Source organism: Rutilus rutilus, assembly GCF_951802725.1.
Source record: "Rutilus rutilus genome assembly, chromosome: 15".
Lineage (NCBI taxonomy): Eukaryota > Metazoa > Chordata > Actinopteri > Cypriniformes > Leuciscidae > Rutilus > Rutilus rutilus.
This window is the reverse complement of record NC_140220.1, coordinates 15,002,600-15,019,710: the sequence shown is the minus strand read 5'-3', so window position 1 is coordinate 15,019,710 and position 17,111 is coordinate 15,002,600. Positions and strand designations below refer to the sequence as shown.

Sequence of the window (17,111 nt, the reverse complement as noted above, 5' to 3'; positions counted from 1 at the left end):
AGGCGAAATTCTGATATTTTTCCTACCATTTTCCCAACTTCAAACTTTAAACTTCTCCAAAAATTACTCTTAAGATTGTATTTAATCATTCAATATGTAATTGTTCATGAGGGAAGGTGTGGCTTAAAGTGAAAACCACCTTATATTTAGATTTGCATAATTATTAGACAGGTAAAGAGACTGTAATTGACACTGAAAAGTCCAGAATTCTGAAACGCCCAAGAGAATAATGCAACACTTAATTTCAAAATTGAGCCATGACCATTGACAACAAAACTCTCATTAGGTCAAAATAATAATAATAATAATAATAATAATAAAAATAACATTATGATCAATTTCAATAGCACATTAAGTTTCATTTATTGACATAGAACTCATGCTTAATGTGATAGTTTCATCCTTGCATCTTCTATAATACAATAAATTGTTAGTCTTGAGAGTATTTACATCAGTGAATAAATACATAGATCCGCATTTCATATTAGTATGTCCTAATGGACGGGTGGTAGAATTTTTTTCTCATTAAAACCAAAGATGTTCAGAGATTGTATATCAAGAGCAGGGACACAGGGTGTGCATTTTGTTTTATGATTTCACCGGAACCGGGAGCACGTTGGTGTATGCGTTTCGAAACTGATGACGTTCACATCTCATATCTTCAGCCTGCTAAAATGTTATATGTTCCTTCCAAATGTGCATTCTAAATGATAAATAAACGTATTTTCCAACTAACCTGCTGCAGTCCAGTCTTATTAACTGTCTTATTAACAGTGTTTTTCTCCAACTGATATTTCATACTTGTTAAATTTACATTTTTAAATTAATTTGACTGATAAACATCCTTACAAAAAATAACCATGGTTCTCTTACGAGAGGTTCTCTCGTACTGCGTAAGTCTTACGCTAGGGGAAAATCTCTTTTCCGCAAGATACTGAAGCCAAAAATTATCCTTAATTTTGAAATAATGTAAAACGCGTTGCGGCAGCATGCAGACACAGGCGACACAGGCGAGACGGCTCGCGCGCCTATTGGCTGCCCTGCGGCAATTGCAGCAGCCTATCGATAAGGCCTTTTCGTGACGTCAGCTCCAATGGGGACGCTTCGCGCCCAATACGTCACGTCCCGCCAGAATGGGCGTGGCCTAGGGCTATAAATATAGCTTCGAGAGGCTAGCTCACTGATTTTTCATCTCTTCAGAGAAGCTCTCGCATCGCTGGATCCGGAGAGAACCCGCGCCGTCTGAAGAAGCCTTTCAGCGGGACGAGTCGACACTCTGAAGCCGCTGGCCGCGCCGCCTTCAGTCGCCTTCCTGCTGCGCTATCCGGCGTTATATACTTTCTCTGCTACTGTGTTTTGTGTATGTGTGTGTGCTCGCCGCCGCGACACACACTCTCATTGCACTAAAAGAGCCGGGCGTCTTTTTCAAGACGCCCCTTTCCTGAGGATCACGCAGCTCTCGCGCTCGCTAACGGCGACTGCCCTCACTGCGAGCCAGTTACTGCCTATGGTGACTCTGAGGACTCACCTGGCATCCTTCTCCGAGACTGCTCCTCCGCCCCCCCCAACCCGCAAAGCTCGCCGGTTCGCCCGCTTGCCATGCCTGCTTGGGGGATGATACCTGCTCTCCCTCTGTTCGAGCCGCGCAAACCGCGCCGTTCACAGGGGATGTCAGGAGCGGACGGTCACGGGGCTAGCTTTCTCTCTCCCTCTGTTCGAGCCGCGCAAACTGCGCGTTCACAAGGGAGGCTGGAAGCGGACGGTCGGGGTTAGTTTTTCTTTACGTTACAAGAAAGCTACCCTGCCCTTGCGCCCCATTCACGCGTCACTCACCGGCGAAAAGAGAACTCAGTTCCCTGATTAGGCGACTGGAAATATCAATATTGCAGCAAACGAGCCTGTTGTAAACACGCACGCTTGCAAGCAAACGCCGAAGAAAACATGTTGATGCTCTCTTATATGCTCATGCATCTATAAGCCTTTGTGTTCTTCCCTGTGGCTCAATGGCGGAATCATAGGTTTTTCGCACGAGAGACCGGTGTTCGAATCGCGGTCTAACGGCAGATATATTATGCCGCCAATGCTTCGGTCTGTCAGTTCCCTGAAAGGCGACTGCAGATGTGCATTTTGCAGCCAACGAGCGCATTGTACAACCCGCTCGCCTGCACCCAAACACCGTTTCTATGGTTCCCGTGCGTCACTGGCGAAAGGAGAAAAGGGTGTTTTTAGCCCCGCTGCGGCCGGGCCGGCATCCACTCCTCACACATTTCTCATTCCCCTCTGAAGTTCAGGTGACTGGAAATGTCAATATTGCAGTGAGCGAGCCTGTTGTTTTGCACGCACGCCTGCAAACAAACGCCAGCATGTTGACGCTCTCTGATAATACTCGCGCTAACTGAATGCCTATGTGTCTTCCTCTGTGGTCCAGTGGTAGAACATCAGGCGTTCACGCGAGAGACCTGTGATCGAATCCCGGGTCTACCGGTAGACTTTTTTTTTTTTTGCCATCAATGCTCGCTCTGGCAGTTCCCTGAAAAGGCGACTGCAGATGTGTATTTTGCAGCCAACGAGCGCGTGGTACAACCCGCTCGCCTGCACCCAAACACTGTTTCTATGGTTTCCGCCTCTGAAGTTCAGACGACTGGAAATGTCAATATTGCAGTGAACAAGCCTGCTGTGATACACGCACGCCTGCAAACAAACGCCAGCATGTTGACGCTCTCTGTTTCTATGGCAACTTCTCGCTCGTTCAGTTCCAGTAAATGCGACTGTTCCAGTGAATTCTGCAGTAAACAAGTCGGCGAAGCAGCCCGCTTGCCTGCACACAAACGCCGCTTTTACGGCTACCCAGATAAATCCCATAAGAGTGTATTTTCTGGTGTCCCGGCCACGGCCGATGGTGTTACGAGTGTAGACAAAATGCCCACTGCCCAGTGCTCATTCCTACACACAAACACAGCCCGTCACAGGGCTCGCGCACATGAAATCGACCCAGATCGATTGCGCATTAAACGTGGTAAATGTGCCCACTGCCCAGTGCCCACAAACACTACGTTCCGCATATCTCAAGGTTTCTGTAAAAACAAAACCAACGTGCATTCGCTCTGCTCAGGCGGACAATGCTCTCAGTGTTGTAAATGTGCCCGCTATCCCGCGCCCACATTCACACATAGACATGACAGGTCCTACGGGACTCGCCCAGCCCTCCCCTCTCGGTTGACCACCGCAAAGGAGTCGAGCGCGGGCAATCTGCCCGCTGTTATCAGCGCGCCCCCTGCCTCAAAGCGCGACGCTTATGTTGCAGCACACCGAAGCCCCTCTGTCGCTGAGCGACCGGAGCGCGCTCCGTATTCAGCCCCTAGCCATTCGTGCAGATGCATGGGCAAGGCTACCCGGGGGTTTTGAAGTGGGTGCTAGACATTATAGAAAGAGGCTATTCGCTACAGTTTCGCCGACGCCCTCGCCGCTATGTGACGCGCGTCGAAACTACGGTAAAAACAGAAGTAGCACCACCTACTTCGAGCCGAAATTTTGAAACTGTTGAGCAAAGGGGCCATAGAGCCTTTATCTCAAGCTCAGAGCGAAGGAGGGCTATACAGCAGATACTTCCTGGTACTGAAAAAAGACGGGGGTCTCAGACCCATACTAGATCTAAGGCAACTGAACAGAGTGCTTGCGAAGCGACAGTTCAGAATGCTCACGACCAGAAAAATCCTCATGCAGATTCGCCGAGGAGATTGGTTTGTGTCAATAGATCTGAAAGACGCATATTTTCAAATACAAATAGCGTCACGTCACAGGCGACATTTGACATTCGCCTTCGAGGGCCAGGCATATCAGTGCTCAGTCCTACCATTCGGCTTGTCTCTAGCACCCCGTACATGTACGATGTGCATGGACGCAGCGCTCGCACCCCTCAGACTACAGGGCATGCGAGTATTGAACTACTTGGACGATTGGCTGATTCTAGCTCAATCTCACTCGGTGCTCATAGAGCACAGGACCATTTTGCTCGATCACCTCGAGAATCTGGGTCTCAGAGTCAATTGGGCGAAGAGTTCTCTGTCTCCCAGACAGATAATATCTTTTCTGGGCACAGAACTGGACTCGCTGTCTATGATAGCGCGACTGTCACCACAGCGCGTACTAGACATTCAGCGCGCAGCGAGCTCTTTCCGCTGTGGCGCATCTGTCCCGCTCAAGAAATTTCAGAGGATGCTAGGTCTCATGGCCTCAGCATCATCAGTACTTCAGCTGGGCTTGCTTCGCATGCGCCCGCTACAGTTCTGGCTGAAAGCGCGAGTACCGCGCCGAGCGTGGGCTTCCGGTCTGCTTTGTCTCAAGGTCAATCAGAAATGCATCGCAGCTCTGAAACCTTGGAAAGCAAACGATTTGTACTAATCAGGTGTAAGCCTGGGGACTTCCTCGAGTGTGAAGGTAGTGTCTACGGACGCATCCACCTTGGGATGGGGAGCACTGCTCAAGGGCAGACCGTTCTTCGGCCAATGGTCAGAACGGGAGAAGCTTCTACACATAAACTGCCTCGAAATGTTGGCAGTGGACAACGCGCTGACGCGTTTTTGTCCCCAAATACAAGGACACTACGTCCTGGTCCGCTCGGACAACATGTCAGTGGTGTCCTACATAAATCGCCAGGGCGGCCTCAGGTCCCGAAACCTGCACAGGCTGACAGACCGCCTCCTGGTGTGGGCTCAGCGCAACCTGCTCTCGCTGAGAGCAGCGCATGTGCCAGGGCTCCTAAACGTAGGACCGGACAGACTGTTCAGGAACAATGTTCCGACAGGCGAGTGGCCTCTACACCCACAGACAGTCCAGCTGCTGTGGAAGAAATTCAGCAGAGCGGAAGTAGACCTGTTCGCGTCTCAAGAAAACGCTCACTGTCTGGAATTTTTCTCCAAGAGCAGGGACGCGCTGGCTCATGTATGGCCCCGCCGCCCGCTCTATGCCTTTCCTCCCGTCTCTCTCCTGCCTCAGGTGATAGAACGGATCAGAGAAGGATGCTCAGTGCTACTCGTAGCGGCGTTCTGGAAAAACCAACCCTGGTTCCCAGTTCTGATGCAGATAGCAAGCACTGCCCCATGGCCAGTGCCAGTGAGGAGGGACCTCCTCTCTCAGGCCAAGGGCTCGTTTTGGCATCCGTGCCCAGAGCTGTGGTCCCTTCATGTTTGGGCCATCAACGGGTACCCGCTGACCTCCCAAGCGGAGTGTTAAACACGATCACGCAGGCTAGAGCTCCGTCTACGCAACGTCTCTATTCCTCGAAATGGTCAGTGTTCTCCAGCTGGTGCACAGCTCGTGGCGTGTCGCCCCTAGACTGTGGGGTGACGGAGGTTCTCTCCTTCCTACAAGAGCTGTTGGACAAGGGCAGGACCCCTTCCACGCTCAAAGTGTATGTGGCGGCCATAGCAGCGTTCTCAAAAACAACGCTGGGTCAGTCAGTAGGAAGGAACGATTTAGTCATCCGCTTCCTTAGAGGAGCTAAGAGACTGAATCCTCCCAGACCTCCCTCAGTCCCTGTATGGGACCTTTCTACAGTGCTGGAAGCCATGAAAGGTGACCCATTCGAGCCTTTACAGACGATTGATCTTAAACACCTGTCTTTCAAGACAGTGTTTCTTCTGGCTCTCGCTTCAGTGAAGCGCATAGGGGACTTACACGCGCTCTCAGTAAGCGTGACGTGCATGGAGTTTGGGCCTAATGACTCAAGAGTTATACTCAAACCTAAGCACGGTTATGTTCCAAAATCCCTCAACACACCGTTTAGGGCGCAGGTCATTTCCCTGTCAGCCCTACCGGTGTCTGACGAGGAAGGAGACGCAAGCTTCCTTTGCCCAGTCAGGGCATTAAGAGCTTATGTGTCTCGCACGTCTGTTTTCAGACAGACAGAGCAGCTCTTTGTTTTCACTCTACGGACGTTCTAAGGGACTTGCCGTGTCGAAACAGAGCCTATCCAGTTGGATAGTTGATGCTATAGCGCTGGCTTATACCTCTAAGGGCTTACAGTACCCATTAGGTGTCAGAGCACACTCCACGAGAGGCGTGGCCTCATCGTGGGCTTGGTCTAGTGGGATTGCCTTGCAAGATATCTGTATGGCGGCAGGCTGGGCCTCCCCGTCTACATTTATAAGGTTTTATAACCTAGAGGTTCCCGCCTTGCAGACTAAGCTGCTTTCGGTCTAAAATCGGTACTGTCTGCCCTGATGATTTCGGACCAGAATACTGAAACTGCTTGAGCAAATGCTCGCTGTTTGATCGCGCAGCTCTATGGGCAGTGTGTAAGACCCACTATATTCGTCAGTCCAGGCCGGGGGTCGCCCTGACTGTACGACACATCATCAGTATAACTGCTCCTTATAGGATGTTATATTATTACAGGAATGATGCTATTCTAGCCACTCTTTCCTGGGCTCTCTGTGAGTCCCTGATGATCATGTACTACATGGGCCCGGGCACTTGCCCTTGGGACTTTGGTGCTGGATCTTAGCATGCACGGCGTTTTACACTGTGTTCCCCTAGCGTAAGACTTACGCAGTACGAGAGAACCTCTCGTAAGAGAACGTACTCGGTTACTAACGTAACCTCGGTTCTCTCTAGAGAGGGAACGAGTACTGCGTATCTTGCCGTGCCTGCACACGCTCTGGTTCGCTTCGGCGATGAAAAACCAGTGAGCTAGCCTCTCGAAGCTATATTTATAGCCCTAGGCCACGCCCATTCTGGCGGGACGTGACGTATTGGGCGCGAAGCGCTCCCATTGGAGCTGACGTCACGAAAAGGCGTTATCGATAGGCTGCTGCAGTTGCCGCAGGGCAGCCAATAGGCGCGCGAGCCATCTCGCCTGTGTCTGCATGCTGCCGCAACGCGTTTTACATTATTTCAAAATTAAGGATAATTTTTGGCTTCAGTATCTCGCGGAAAAGAGATTTTCCCCTAGCGTAAGACTTACGCAGTACTCGTTCCCTCTCTAGAGAGAACCGAGGTTACGTTAGTAACCGAGTACGTTTTATTTTAGTACAAATGTGCTAACCATGTTTTTTCACAGATACCATGTTACAAATACCATTGTTAAACTATGGTTAGCAAAACCATGGTTGATTTCCATGATAACCATGTTTTTAGTGTTTTTTTTTGTTTTTTTTTACCTCCATGGGTCAAACCTGGTTAATTTTCATAAGAGCAGTATTAAAATGGATAAATGAATGTGTGGTAACTGCCTTAAAGAAATTTAACGATTTAATTAATCTTAAACATTAATGCGTTGACAGCGCGAATATTAAACATTTTGGCATTAATTTGTGAATTACATACAGTGAAATGACTGTCAATAAAAACTGCATAATGATATGCCGAGAAACAACGGAGCCCATACACTACAACACCAGGACTTTGAGTGCCATCACAGGCTGATGATCCAATGCAACAGCCCAACAAGTTCAACTGACTGATGATCCACACTGAAGGACTTCCATCCCCTCCCTTGTGGGCACAGGTGCTGCTGTATTTTCAATGAACACAAATTCCTTTTAATTATTTAGTGGTCTCACAGCAGTTCTTTCTATTATCTGTTAAACTAACATCCTGAATCTGCTTTCAATAGGTACCAATCATAAATAAAAATATCTAACTAAAAATATTTTTAGCAAATTTGACATGCTTATATATGGGGTCACTCTGAGGACACACACAAAAAAAACCCAATGGGACTGTGCCACTTGGTGGCGCTATAATTGAACAAAACATGAAATTGCCTCTAACTACAGTACCGTTAGTCTGATTCAATATTGACAAGCAGCATCTTTGGCTCAGTTGCTACCATAGTCCATGATGACATTGGTGTACCTTGAAAAACATGGATGTCATTTTAATTACAAAATGACAAAAAAACATCCAAAGCTATAACTGCAATGGTTTTGCATATTGCTATATTTTACGAATGCATTGGCATATCGTTACAAAACTCAGTACATGTCTTCGGCACCATGCCCTGAAGGTACTCAATAAGAAAAAGTTTTGCGAGAGAACGCAAAGCATTCAAATATATAATTTTGCTGATTGAGATTTCATTTTTTTCTTTCATCACCATGTACCTTTAGTGCCTCCGTAGGGCTCTGACTGTTTAGAGGAAATTGAAAATAGAAGGGGATGTCTGTTTGTTTATGTCATTTTCTTTCTCTTCAAATAAAACACTTTAAGTAACCCACTTTTTTTTTTTTAAGCAAATAGCGTGACAACAGAAAAGATACACAATAATAATAATAATAATAATAATAACTTATACACTTATGCTTGAAATGGAGTGGGGAGAAGTAAAACTTATTGAACCCCACCCCAGTCGGTCAAAGAATTTATACAAACAAAATAGCTGCTTCCTGCTTCAATTATCTCAAAGAGAAAAAAATATATAAAATAAATAATAGTAATAATAATACCTCATTAAGAAACAGTATTATAGTTGCACATGTGCAAAACCACACATACATACTATACATATTCATAATATACATATATTACCTCAGGTAACAATGATTTTCAAATACCAACAATGGTAGACGGAATACCACAAGGGTACATAACAATGACGAACAGCTACCAACAATGGTAGATGGAATACCACAAGGGTAAATAACAACTAATCCAACACTCCACACAACTTGAATACAATCAAACCTCATTATCATTGTAATGGGACCAGACCTTTTGTTTGTAAAGACGTTTGAAATGGTGAATGCTTTGACATTGCTTTAATTCAAGCCCCAGATTATTCCACAAAGTAACCCCATATACAGACATAGAAAAACTCCTCCTGGTGGAACCCGCCATTGGGACCACAAAGTTCCCAAATCCTCTCAAACTGTACGACTGCTCTTTATGAGAAAGCATATTTTGAATGTTCACAGGTAATAAATAGTGATACGCTTTGAACATGAACTGTGCATTATATAATTTTACAAGATCCTGCATTTTTAATAACTTTGATTTGAGAAAGAGAGGATTTGTGTGTTCAAAATAGGCGGCCTTGTGTATAATTCGTACAGCCCTTTTCTGTAGCAAAAAAAAGTGACTATTAAATTTTTGTAATTATTGCCCCATACCTCTACACAGTAGGTTAGATATGGCTATATTAAAGAACAATACAAGGTATGGAGTGCATTATAACCAAGGATATGTTTAACTCTACTAATTATAGCAAGGCTTTTGGAGACTTTAGTAGTTATGTCTGATGTGGGCATTCCAACTTAACTTATGGTCTATCGTTACACCAATTTTTTTTATTTCCTGAACATTTTCAATGTGTACTCCGTCTATCTCAACCAGTTTCTGTGAGTCAGCTTGATACTTTCCAAAAAACATCACTTTAGATTTTTCTAGGTTTAAAGGGATAGTTCGGCCAAAAATGAAATTTAACCCATGATTTACTCACCCTCAAGCCGTTCGAGATGCATATGTCAATCTTTTTTCAGACGAACACATTTTCAGTTATTTTAGAAAATGTCTTAGATCTTTCAGTGGTTATAGTGTGAAGCTATGGGGTCCACCTACTCCAAGTCCCAAAATGTGCATGCATCCTTCACAAAAGTAATCCATCCGGCTCCAGGGGGATAAACGAAGGCCTTCTGAGGGTAATCCGTGCGGTTTTGTCGTAAAAATATACATATTTAAAACTTTATAAATGAAAATAACTGGCTTCCGGTAGTGGTCGACGCGCGTTCACGGAGATGGATGCTGGCGTATGACGTAGGACGAACGTAGAGTTTTGTTTTGCTCTGCTCTCTGGCTGCGCTATCACGTTCGTTCTACGTCACAACGCTTCCTACGCTACATCCTACGTCATACGCCAGCATCCATCTCCGTGAACGCGCTTCGACCGCTACCGGAAGTCAGTTATTTTCATTTATGAAGTTTTAAATATGTATATTTTTACGACAAAACCGCACGGATTACCCTCAGAAGGCCTTCGTTTATCCCCCTGGAATTCCAGTCTCACTTCCTGTTACACACCCATGTAAAACAATGCAACAAATTCGCATAAAGCCAGCCAAAGGTTTTCATTGGCTGGCCACGAACAACGTCTACTTTGACCCGCCTTCTAACACTAGTTTTAGCTGAGGCCTGGAAGAGTTTGGTTAGTGTTGTCGACAAGTCAAGACGTTGTTTTCAGCGCTGCAAATCCATGCACTTCCAAAAAGAACGAGGGCCTTGAATTGATACAGAAATAAACAACAGATTACTGTTTGTATCACTGTGTATACAAGCGCTGAGGAAGCCTAGACAATTCTAATATAATACAGACATCTCTGTGGTTCAGTGATGAGGTGTCTTCACGTCTTTCACTGTGCAGCAGAGACGGCAGCACGGATTAAAGATGCTCATTTCAGCCTCCATTTCTGTCGCTGCTTCATTAATACATTCTAGACAACATTACAACTAAAAAGCCTGTACTATGCATGCCAGGCCAGTAGTTGACTTCACTTTGTCAAGAAACATCCCACAAACATGTAATACGCATGCATGAACATGCATTACTCATGTGCATGACGTCACAGGTTTCAAAGTGCAAGGTTTTAAATGCTTTTGTGAAAACGGTTTTCAAAAGCTTGTGTTCTCAGACCCACAAAATGCTATTGTCGTGTAAATGAAAGACCAAAACACATAAAAAGTTCTCATTTGAAAACAGTGTCGTCGTGTAAACATACCCTAATATTCCTACAGTTGTCTATGGCCTTAATGTTAATCAACCATCAAAAGGTGGCCTTCTCCCAAATAGAACTATTCTTGTGCACTTGTAGGGACACGTAGAGTGTCCCATTCGTAATTTTAGGTTTCAGAAGGGTGCTCGCGAGAGCTCCACAGCAGACTTCTACCCGATAGTCAAAGCGGCATTTCGTTATGAATGTACCTATCTATCTATTGATTATTTTTTAGCACATCCCTTTCTAAATTTTGTATGATTTATGACTAAATAAATAATATAATAATAATTTTAATAATTCCCCAATATAAACACATTTGTGTAAAGTAAATTTGTTCTTTTCTGGATTTTTTCCCCCTGGAAAACAAGATCAAAATACTAATTAAGAAAATAATTTTTTTGCGATGCAATAGATTCATAGATGTGGGGTTACTTTGAGGATATTCCTCTACTTTGATGTTTTGCCAACGAGGTTAGAATTTCATTGTCTTCAATGATATCAAACAATATGTAATTACATACTGCATCACACAAATGTGCTGCTGTAGTCATGTACCAGACATGGATGTGTCACACAAATAGGGTGATTAGATGGTGAGTAAAAAGCATTTATAAATGTGACGACTCAACTGTTGCAAAAACTGACCTCATTTGTACTGAAGTATACATGTGATTTTACTGTAAATGTATGGTTTCTTCACTGATTTCAGTCTTTGCGCTTTATTGCAATTTACTATAAAATACATGATCAATATTCTGCTTCCTGTCACACTGCCACTTTTTCATTTTATCGCTCCTCTTCAGTTATTTTGACCTCTCTGTTAGGCAAATGGTACCGAAGGTTGAGAATGCCAGGAGTTAAAACATATTTTCTGTTTGCTGTAATTCGTCAAGTACTTGCTATATTGTGTGTTGTTTAGCAGAGCAGTTATCCATACTGCGCAACTGTGACTCAAACTGTGCAACACGTCAAACCGGTTCTACATTCATAGAGGGAGCGGTAAGCCTTCTCAAACAATAAAAAGAGTCATCCCTAACAACACTCCATTACAGAGTAATTTGTAAACTTACGACATTTAGACCCTGAGCCTCATTCAAAGGTAAAGGTAAAAGTTTGGGAGTGGTTGGGAAAAACATGATCAAAGATAACTCACGCTCAGATTGCTCAGGAGTGAGAACCAGGACAGAAACTTGATCTGAATCAGAATGGTGTGCTGAATCCGTCACGGTCAGTTTGAACTCATACAGCCCAGGCATCAGTTTGGACACCCTTATCTGGTCCGACAAATCAGTTTTCTGTGGAGCAGTTGTTTAGAAACAGATAAGATGTTGGGTTTTATTCCTATTATGCCATAAAGCAACAGAGTCATAGGTGACAAAAATTAGCAAGTCTGTTGCTGCTTGTCATCCGATCTGGGTGTTAAAGGCAAAGCCACTGAGAAAACATTGGGAAAGTGGCATTTCATTCCACCGAATTGCAATAAAATTATAATTAGTCCTAATTAAAGGGATAGTTCAGCCAAAAATAAAATTCTGTCACAATTTTGAAGAATGTTGGTAAGCAAACCGTTTTGGTTACATTTGACTTCAGTATGGACAAAAACATTTTATGTTCTAAAGAAGAAAGTAAGTCAAGTGTAAAACTACATGAGGGTGAGTAAATGACAATTTTTTTTTTTTTTTTTGGTGAACTATCCATTTAAGATGACAAAGAAACAATTCTTCAATAAGCTTTTAAATTAATCTTAGCATCATAACTGGAAACATAATTACACAACAACAACAACATTAATATCATAACATGTCTGATCATATTCTCATACTTCCATCTTGACAGATTCATCTCCACGGATGAGGCTCCATTCGTAGTTTACGATCTCCCTATCATCCCAACTCTCAATGCCATTCAGCAACACCTCCTCATGAGGCTGGACCACCACATCTCGTCCAGCATTGGCAATGGGAGCTTTGTCCTTCTTATCTGAAGAAATTTCATATTATTGTTAAAATGACAATCACTCACTTCATTAAAGACAAATAATCCATCTTTTATAAATCCAAAAATAAAAAGATACCCCGAGGTACCAGGGATCTTCAGATCAGAACCCTCTAGAGAACCTCTAGGCACCCTTTCAAAAAGAGTCCCATATATTCCTGCAAAAATTCTAAAGAAAGTCAAAAGTTCCTCCATGGTAACATAAATATGAAATACATCATGAGTTTTATTTTGAGTCATTTTTAAAAGACGCCAAGAGATTCTCCACAGGGTAACGCTACTGTGGCAGACTGAGGGGCCATTCACACAGAACAAATTTTTGCTTTGAAAAACACGAGTGGAAAGGGGAAAAAACCGCAAGGTCTCAAGATGTGTTTTTAATAGATAAACTTCTTTTAACTTGAGTGCTGCATTTTTAGATTGTAGTGTTATGCGTGAGACACTGCAAAAGACGCAAGGGTCATACAAGGGTCATACATGTCCATCTAGCGTGCGTTTACATTGAAAAATGCGCTCTGTGTGAACAGCCCCTGAGGGACCCCAAATGGTGGTTCACCCCAAAATTTTGTAATTAATTACTCGCCCTCATGTTGTTCCAAACCCCTAAGACTTTCGTTGTCTTTGGAACACAAATTAAGATATTTTTTATGAAATCGGAGCAAATTTTGTCCCTCCATTGACAGCTACACTACTGTGGTTTGACACTTCAAAAAGTTCATAAAGAGATTGTATAACTAATCCATATGAATATGTGAAAAAAAGCCTAAATTAAATCTGATTAGCATAAATAGTGATTGTTTCTCTTCAGAAAATTTACTTAACTGCTCAATTCACATGGATAAGTTTTATGATCTCTTATGAACTTCAAAGTGGTAGTTGCTTAGCTGTCAATGGAGGGACAGAAATCGCTCGGATATCATTTAAAAATATCTTCATTTATGTTTCAAAGATGAAAATCTTACAGGTTTGGAACAACATGAGGGTGAGTAATTAATGACAATTTTTTTTTGGTGAACTATACCTTATAGTAAAAAAAAAAAAAAAAAAAAAAAACTACACGAAATTAAAAATAAAATAAAATAAAATAAAATAAATACAAATAAAAATCAGAAAGATTCTTAGTGTTTGAAGGAGACCTCATGTTTATTATTATTATATTATTATTACTATTTTACTATTGTAACAATTACAGTGTACTGATGCTGGAGCACAGGGACAAAACAGGCTGAAAAAAAATTAACTTCATTTTGTGTTAAAGTCGGCATGAAACGGAAGTTTCACATGAATCGCGACTTTAAGAACATTCTATTGATGATCACAGATTCATTTGAAAGGTTTCTATTTTAAAAACAAAAAGAGAGAAACACAAACGCATTTTAAGACAGCCTAAGATGATTTGCTTAGTTGGTGTCTTGGCTGTTTTTTGTTTTGTTTGTTTGTTTGTTTGTTTGTTTGTTTGTTTGTTTGTTTGTTTGTTTGTTTTAGATAATCTGGACACTTCACAACATAATGAACCAGCTGAGCAAACTCAGAGACCAGACCAGTGTAAACCACCACGCCCGTTTCACACATACTCCGTGTGCAGTGCGTATGCGGTGCGTGTTGCAGTGCATATGCAGTGCAGGAGCAGCACGCGCAATAGTGCTTTCACATATGCTGCGTTTGCAGTGCATAACTGATCCGCTGCTGTAGGCTATACCACAAATACATAGCCTACTCACTATTTGCATTTCAACTTTTATTTAAAAAAGAGTTTTTTGTCAGCATTGCGATTCTCTTTGCACACATATACACACTTTAATAGACGTATTTCACGTTTAAACACAATTTAAACAACATATTAAATGCATTACTTATATATAATTATATATTAAGTTGCTCAAGCAAGTGGTAAAATATTTTGACTTGTACTTATATTAAAATCGCATAGCCTACATTTTAAATTAAAACTTAAAATTGACAAAAACAGCAGACTTAGCCTACCCTTTCGTTTTGCATAATTTAAATCTTTATACAATAATTCTTGCATGTCACAAAGAACTTGTTTTTCCACCTCCACGAATGAGAGACGAGTGTGTTCATTATGTTGCCTTGTTGAAGTAAATTGTATTTTCCCTTGATTTACGCCGGTCTTAACGTCTCAGCATTGCGATGCTCTTTATACATATACACTCTTTAATAGACGAATGCACGTTTAAACACAATTTAAACAACGTCAGCCTATTATTCAATGCATTACTTCTACTTATATTAAGTTGCTCAAGCAAGTGGTCAAATATTTAACCATGTAGGCTTCTTATATTAAATCGCAAACATTTTAAATTAAAACTTAAAATTGACAAAAACAGCCGACTCTCATGCCTTTTCTTTTTCATTTAAATTTTAATACAATAAATCTTGCATGTCACAAAGAACTTGTTTTTCCACCTCCACGAATGAGACAAGTGTTGTTCATTATGTCGCCTTGTTGAGGTAAATTGTAGCTTTCCTTGCTTTTACCCTGGTCTTAAAGTGTCAAAAATAGACTCGGTGCGGAAACGATCTCTGCACTGCTGTATACGCACCGCAACTGGAACGGATCGACGGACTGCAACCGCGTGCAGTGTGAAAGCTCTGACCTGTTAACATGGGTACGGAAAAAAATACGCACCGCATACGCACTGCAAACGGAGTATGTGTGAAACGGGCGTTAGGCTGTTAGGCTTAATCATGGATGGTAATGTTTTATAATGAGCATAATAAAAAATGTGAATACACAGAATAAAGCTTACCAGTTTTGCGGACATTCAGGTAATTTTCATAGACTGAATCCAATATATAATTTGCAAACCCCTCCTTTTGAAAAAATCTGCAGACATATTTATGCTTATATAGGCAGTTGAAGAGAAAGCAGCTGTTGTTGAACCTCTCGTTTCCTTGCTCAATGAGGGCCAAGTTGCATCTGGGATCCCTGCAGCACGCGACAGCGCACGCGACACTCTGCTCGACGCTCGGGTTCGCCAGGAAAACCGCCCCATCCTTGATCGACTCTTCCGTGTCCAAAACAAAGTTTTCCCGACCTTTCCTGAAAGCGTTTACACACTGTTGGTCTTCTGCAGACATCTCGCTCTGGGTTTCTCCGACATAAACACCCACAATAAAAAATAAGCACGCGAAAAGAAAACACCACGAACCCATTTCTGGTGGATTTAAAGTGATCCTGATATACTTGCGCATACAGTCCTCAAAATCACTCCAATCAGCTGTAGTGTCAGCCGAATTGACTGGTAAAAATCGCTTATGGTTTTTTCTTGTCACTGGAATTTGTTTAAATTCACGGGTCTCCTGACGAAAGATGTCATGAGAAACCCATTCGTCTGATGTCTTCCTGCTTCAGCGCTCAGGTGTGGTGTTTTACCTGTGGGAAAATTAAGCACTGACGTAGTTTGTGGCTGTGTCTCAATTCCGTGTGAATGCCCTACATAGACAGCATTTTGGCTAGCAGGTGTTTTAACACTGCATTTCCTTTTTTAACTTAATACAAGTTCATTTTAAATTCTAAAAGTGGACTCTTTCCAGTAGTTGGTCCAAAATTGGTCTCCGTCCACTTCAATGTAGCCTAGTAGAGGTAAATCGTTTTCTTCACTTTACCCTTGTGTCTTTTACAATGAAAAAAACCTTTGAGTTTCTGTGTGTGACTAAAGCAGTGCTCAATGGTAACCACGTGAAACCAGTTAAAATGTATATTTGTCATGTCTGTTTGTTTCTCATTTCATTTACCAAACATGGACAACATTTCTTAAAGGAATATTTTACATAACTTTAAAATTCTGTTATATTTACTCACCACCAATGTTATTTTCGTAAATGAAAACTGAAACTAAGACTAAAACTATTTATTTTCAAAAAACATTTTCATAAACTGAAATAAAATAGAAATAAAAAACTAAAACGAAACGGAACTAACAACAGTTACTGAAAAAATAACTGATATAAAATAATAATTAGCAAAATTACATCCTCTACTGGAAAATCAAGTTTTTCCATTGGACTGCGGTACTTTATTTTTCATTAGGCTACAAGACAGATGTATGACTGTTGCGGCTCTTTTGCAGCCTTAAGAAGCCAAAATGGCCAAATAAGTAGGCCTATTTCCATCATGTCCGTATACAAAAACAGCTGTTGGCCTACCTTAATTCCAGGTACTGTAAGATAACCATCTCATGTGAAACTTAATAATCAACAAGATACCACACATAGGCTATTAGACAGAAGACCACACTGATGAGAATAAAAACAAATGGCATGTCTAGCGCACAAATAGCATACATTTGTCAGAGTAGAAGTAAACTAAATGTCATGAATACGAGTATAACTGTGAGTATATTATATTAAAATATACAATAGACAAAAGACAAAAAGCATAAA

The 17,111-nt window shown here is 42.2% G+C and overlaps 1 protein-coding gene across 2 annotated transcripts in view; it reads right to left on the bottom strand.

The window, feature by feature from the left end:
• spint1b (serine peptidase inhibitor, Kunitz type 1 b) overlaps nt 1-16,094 on the bottom strand; it is a 30,135-nt gene extending 14,041 nt beyond the window's left edge. Inside the window, exons 1-4 of one of the 2 annotated variants that reach the window (XM_084433058.1) lie at nt 15,878-16,085; nt 15,610-15,768; nt 12,532-12,689; nt 11,863-12,004 (exon numbers count right to left, since the gene is read on the bottom strand). In XM_084433058.1, coding sequence (XP_084289184.1) covers nt 11,863-12,004; nt 12,532-12,689; nt 15,610-15,768; nt 15,878-15,920 — 502 coding nt within the window. In that variant the 5' untranslated portion in view covers nt 15,921-16,085. Of the gene's footprint in view, nt 1-11,862; nt 12,005-12,531; nt 12,690-15,475 lie in introns of both variants that reach the window. The other variant, XM_084433057.1, reaches the window with a different exon arrangement.
• Nucleotides 16,095-17,111: the final 1,017 nt, after the last annotated feature.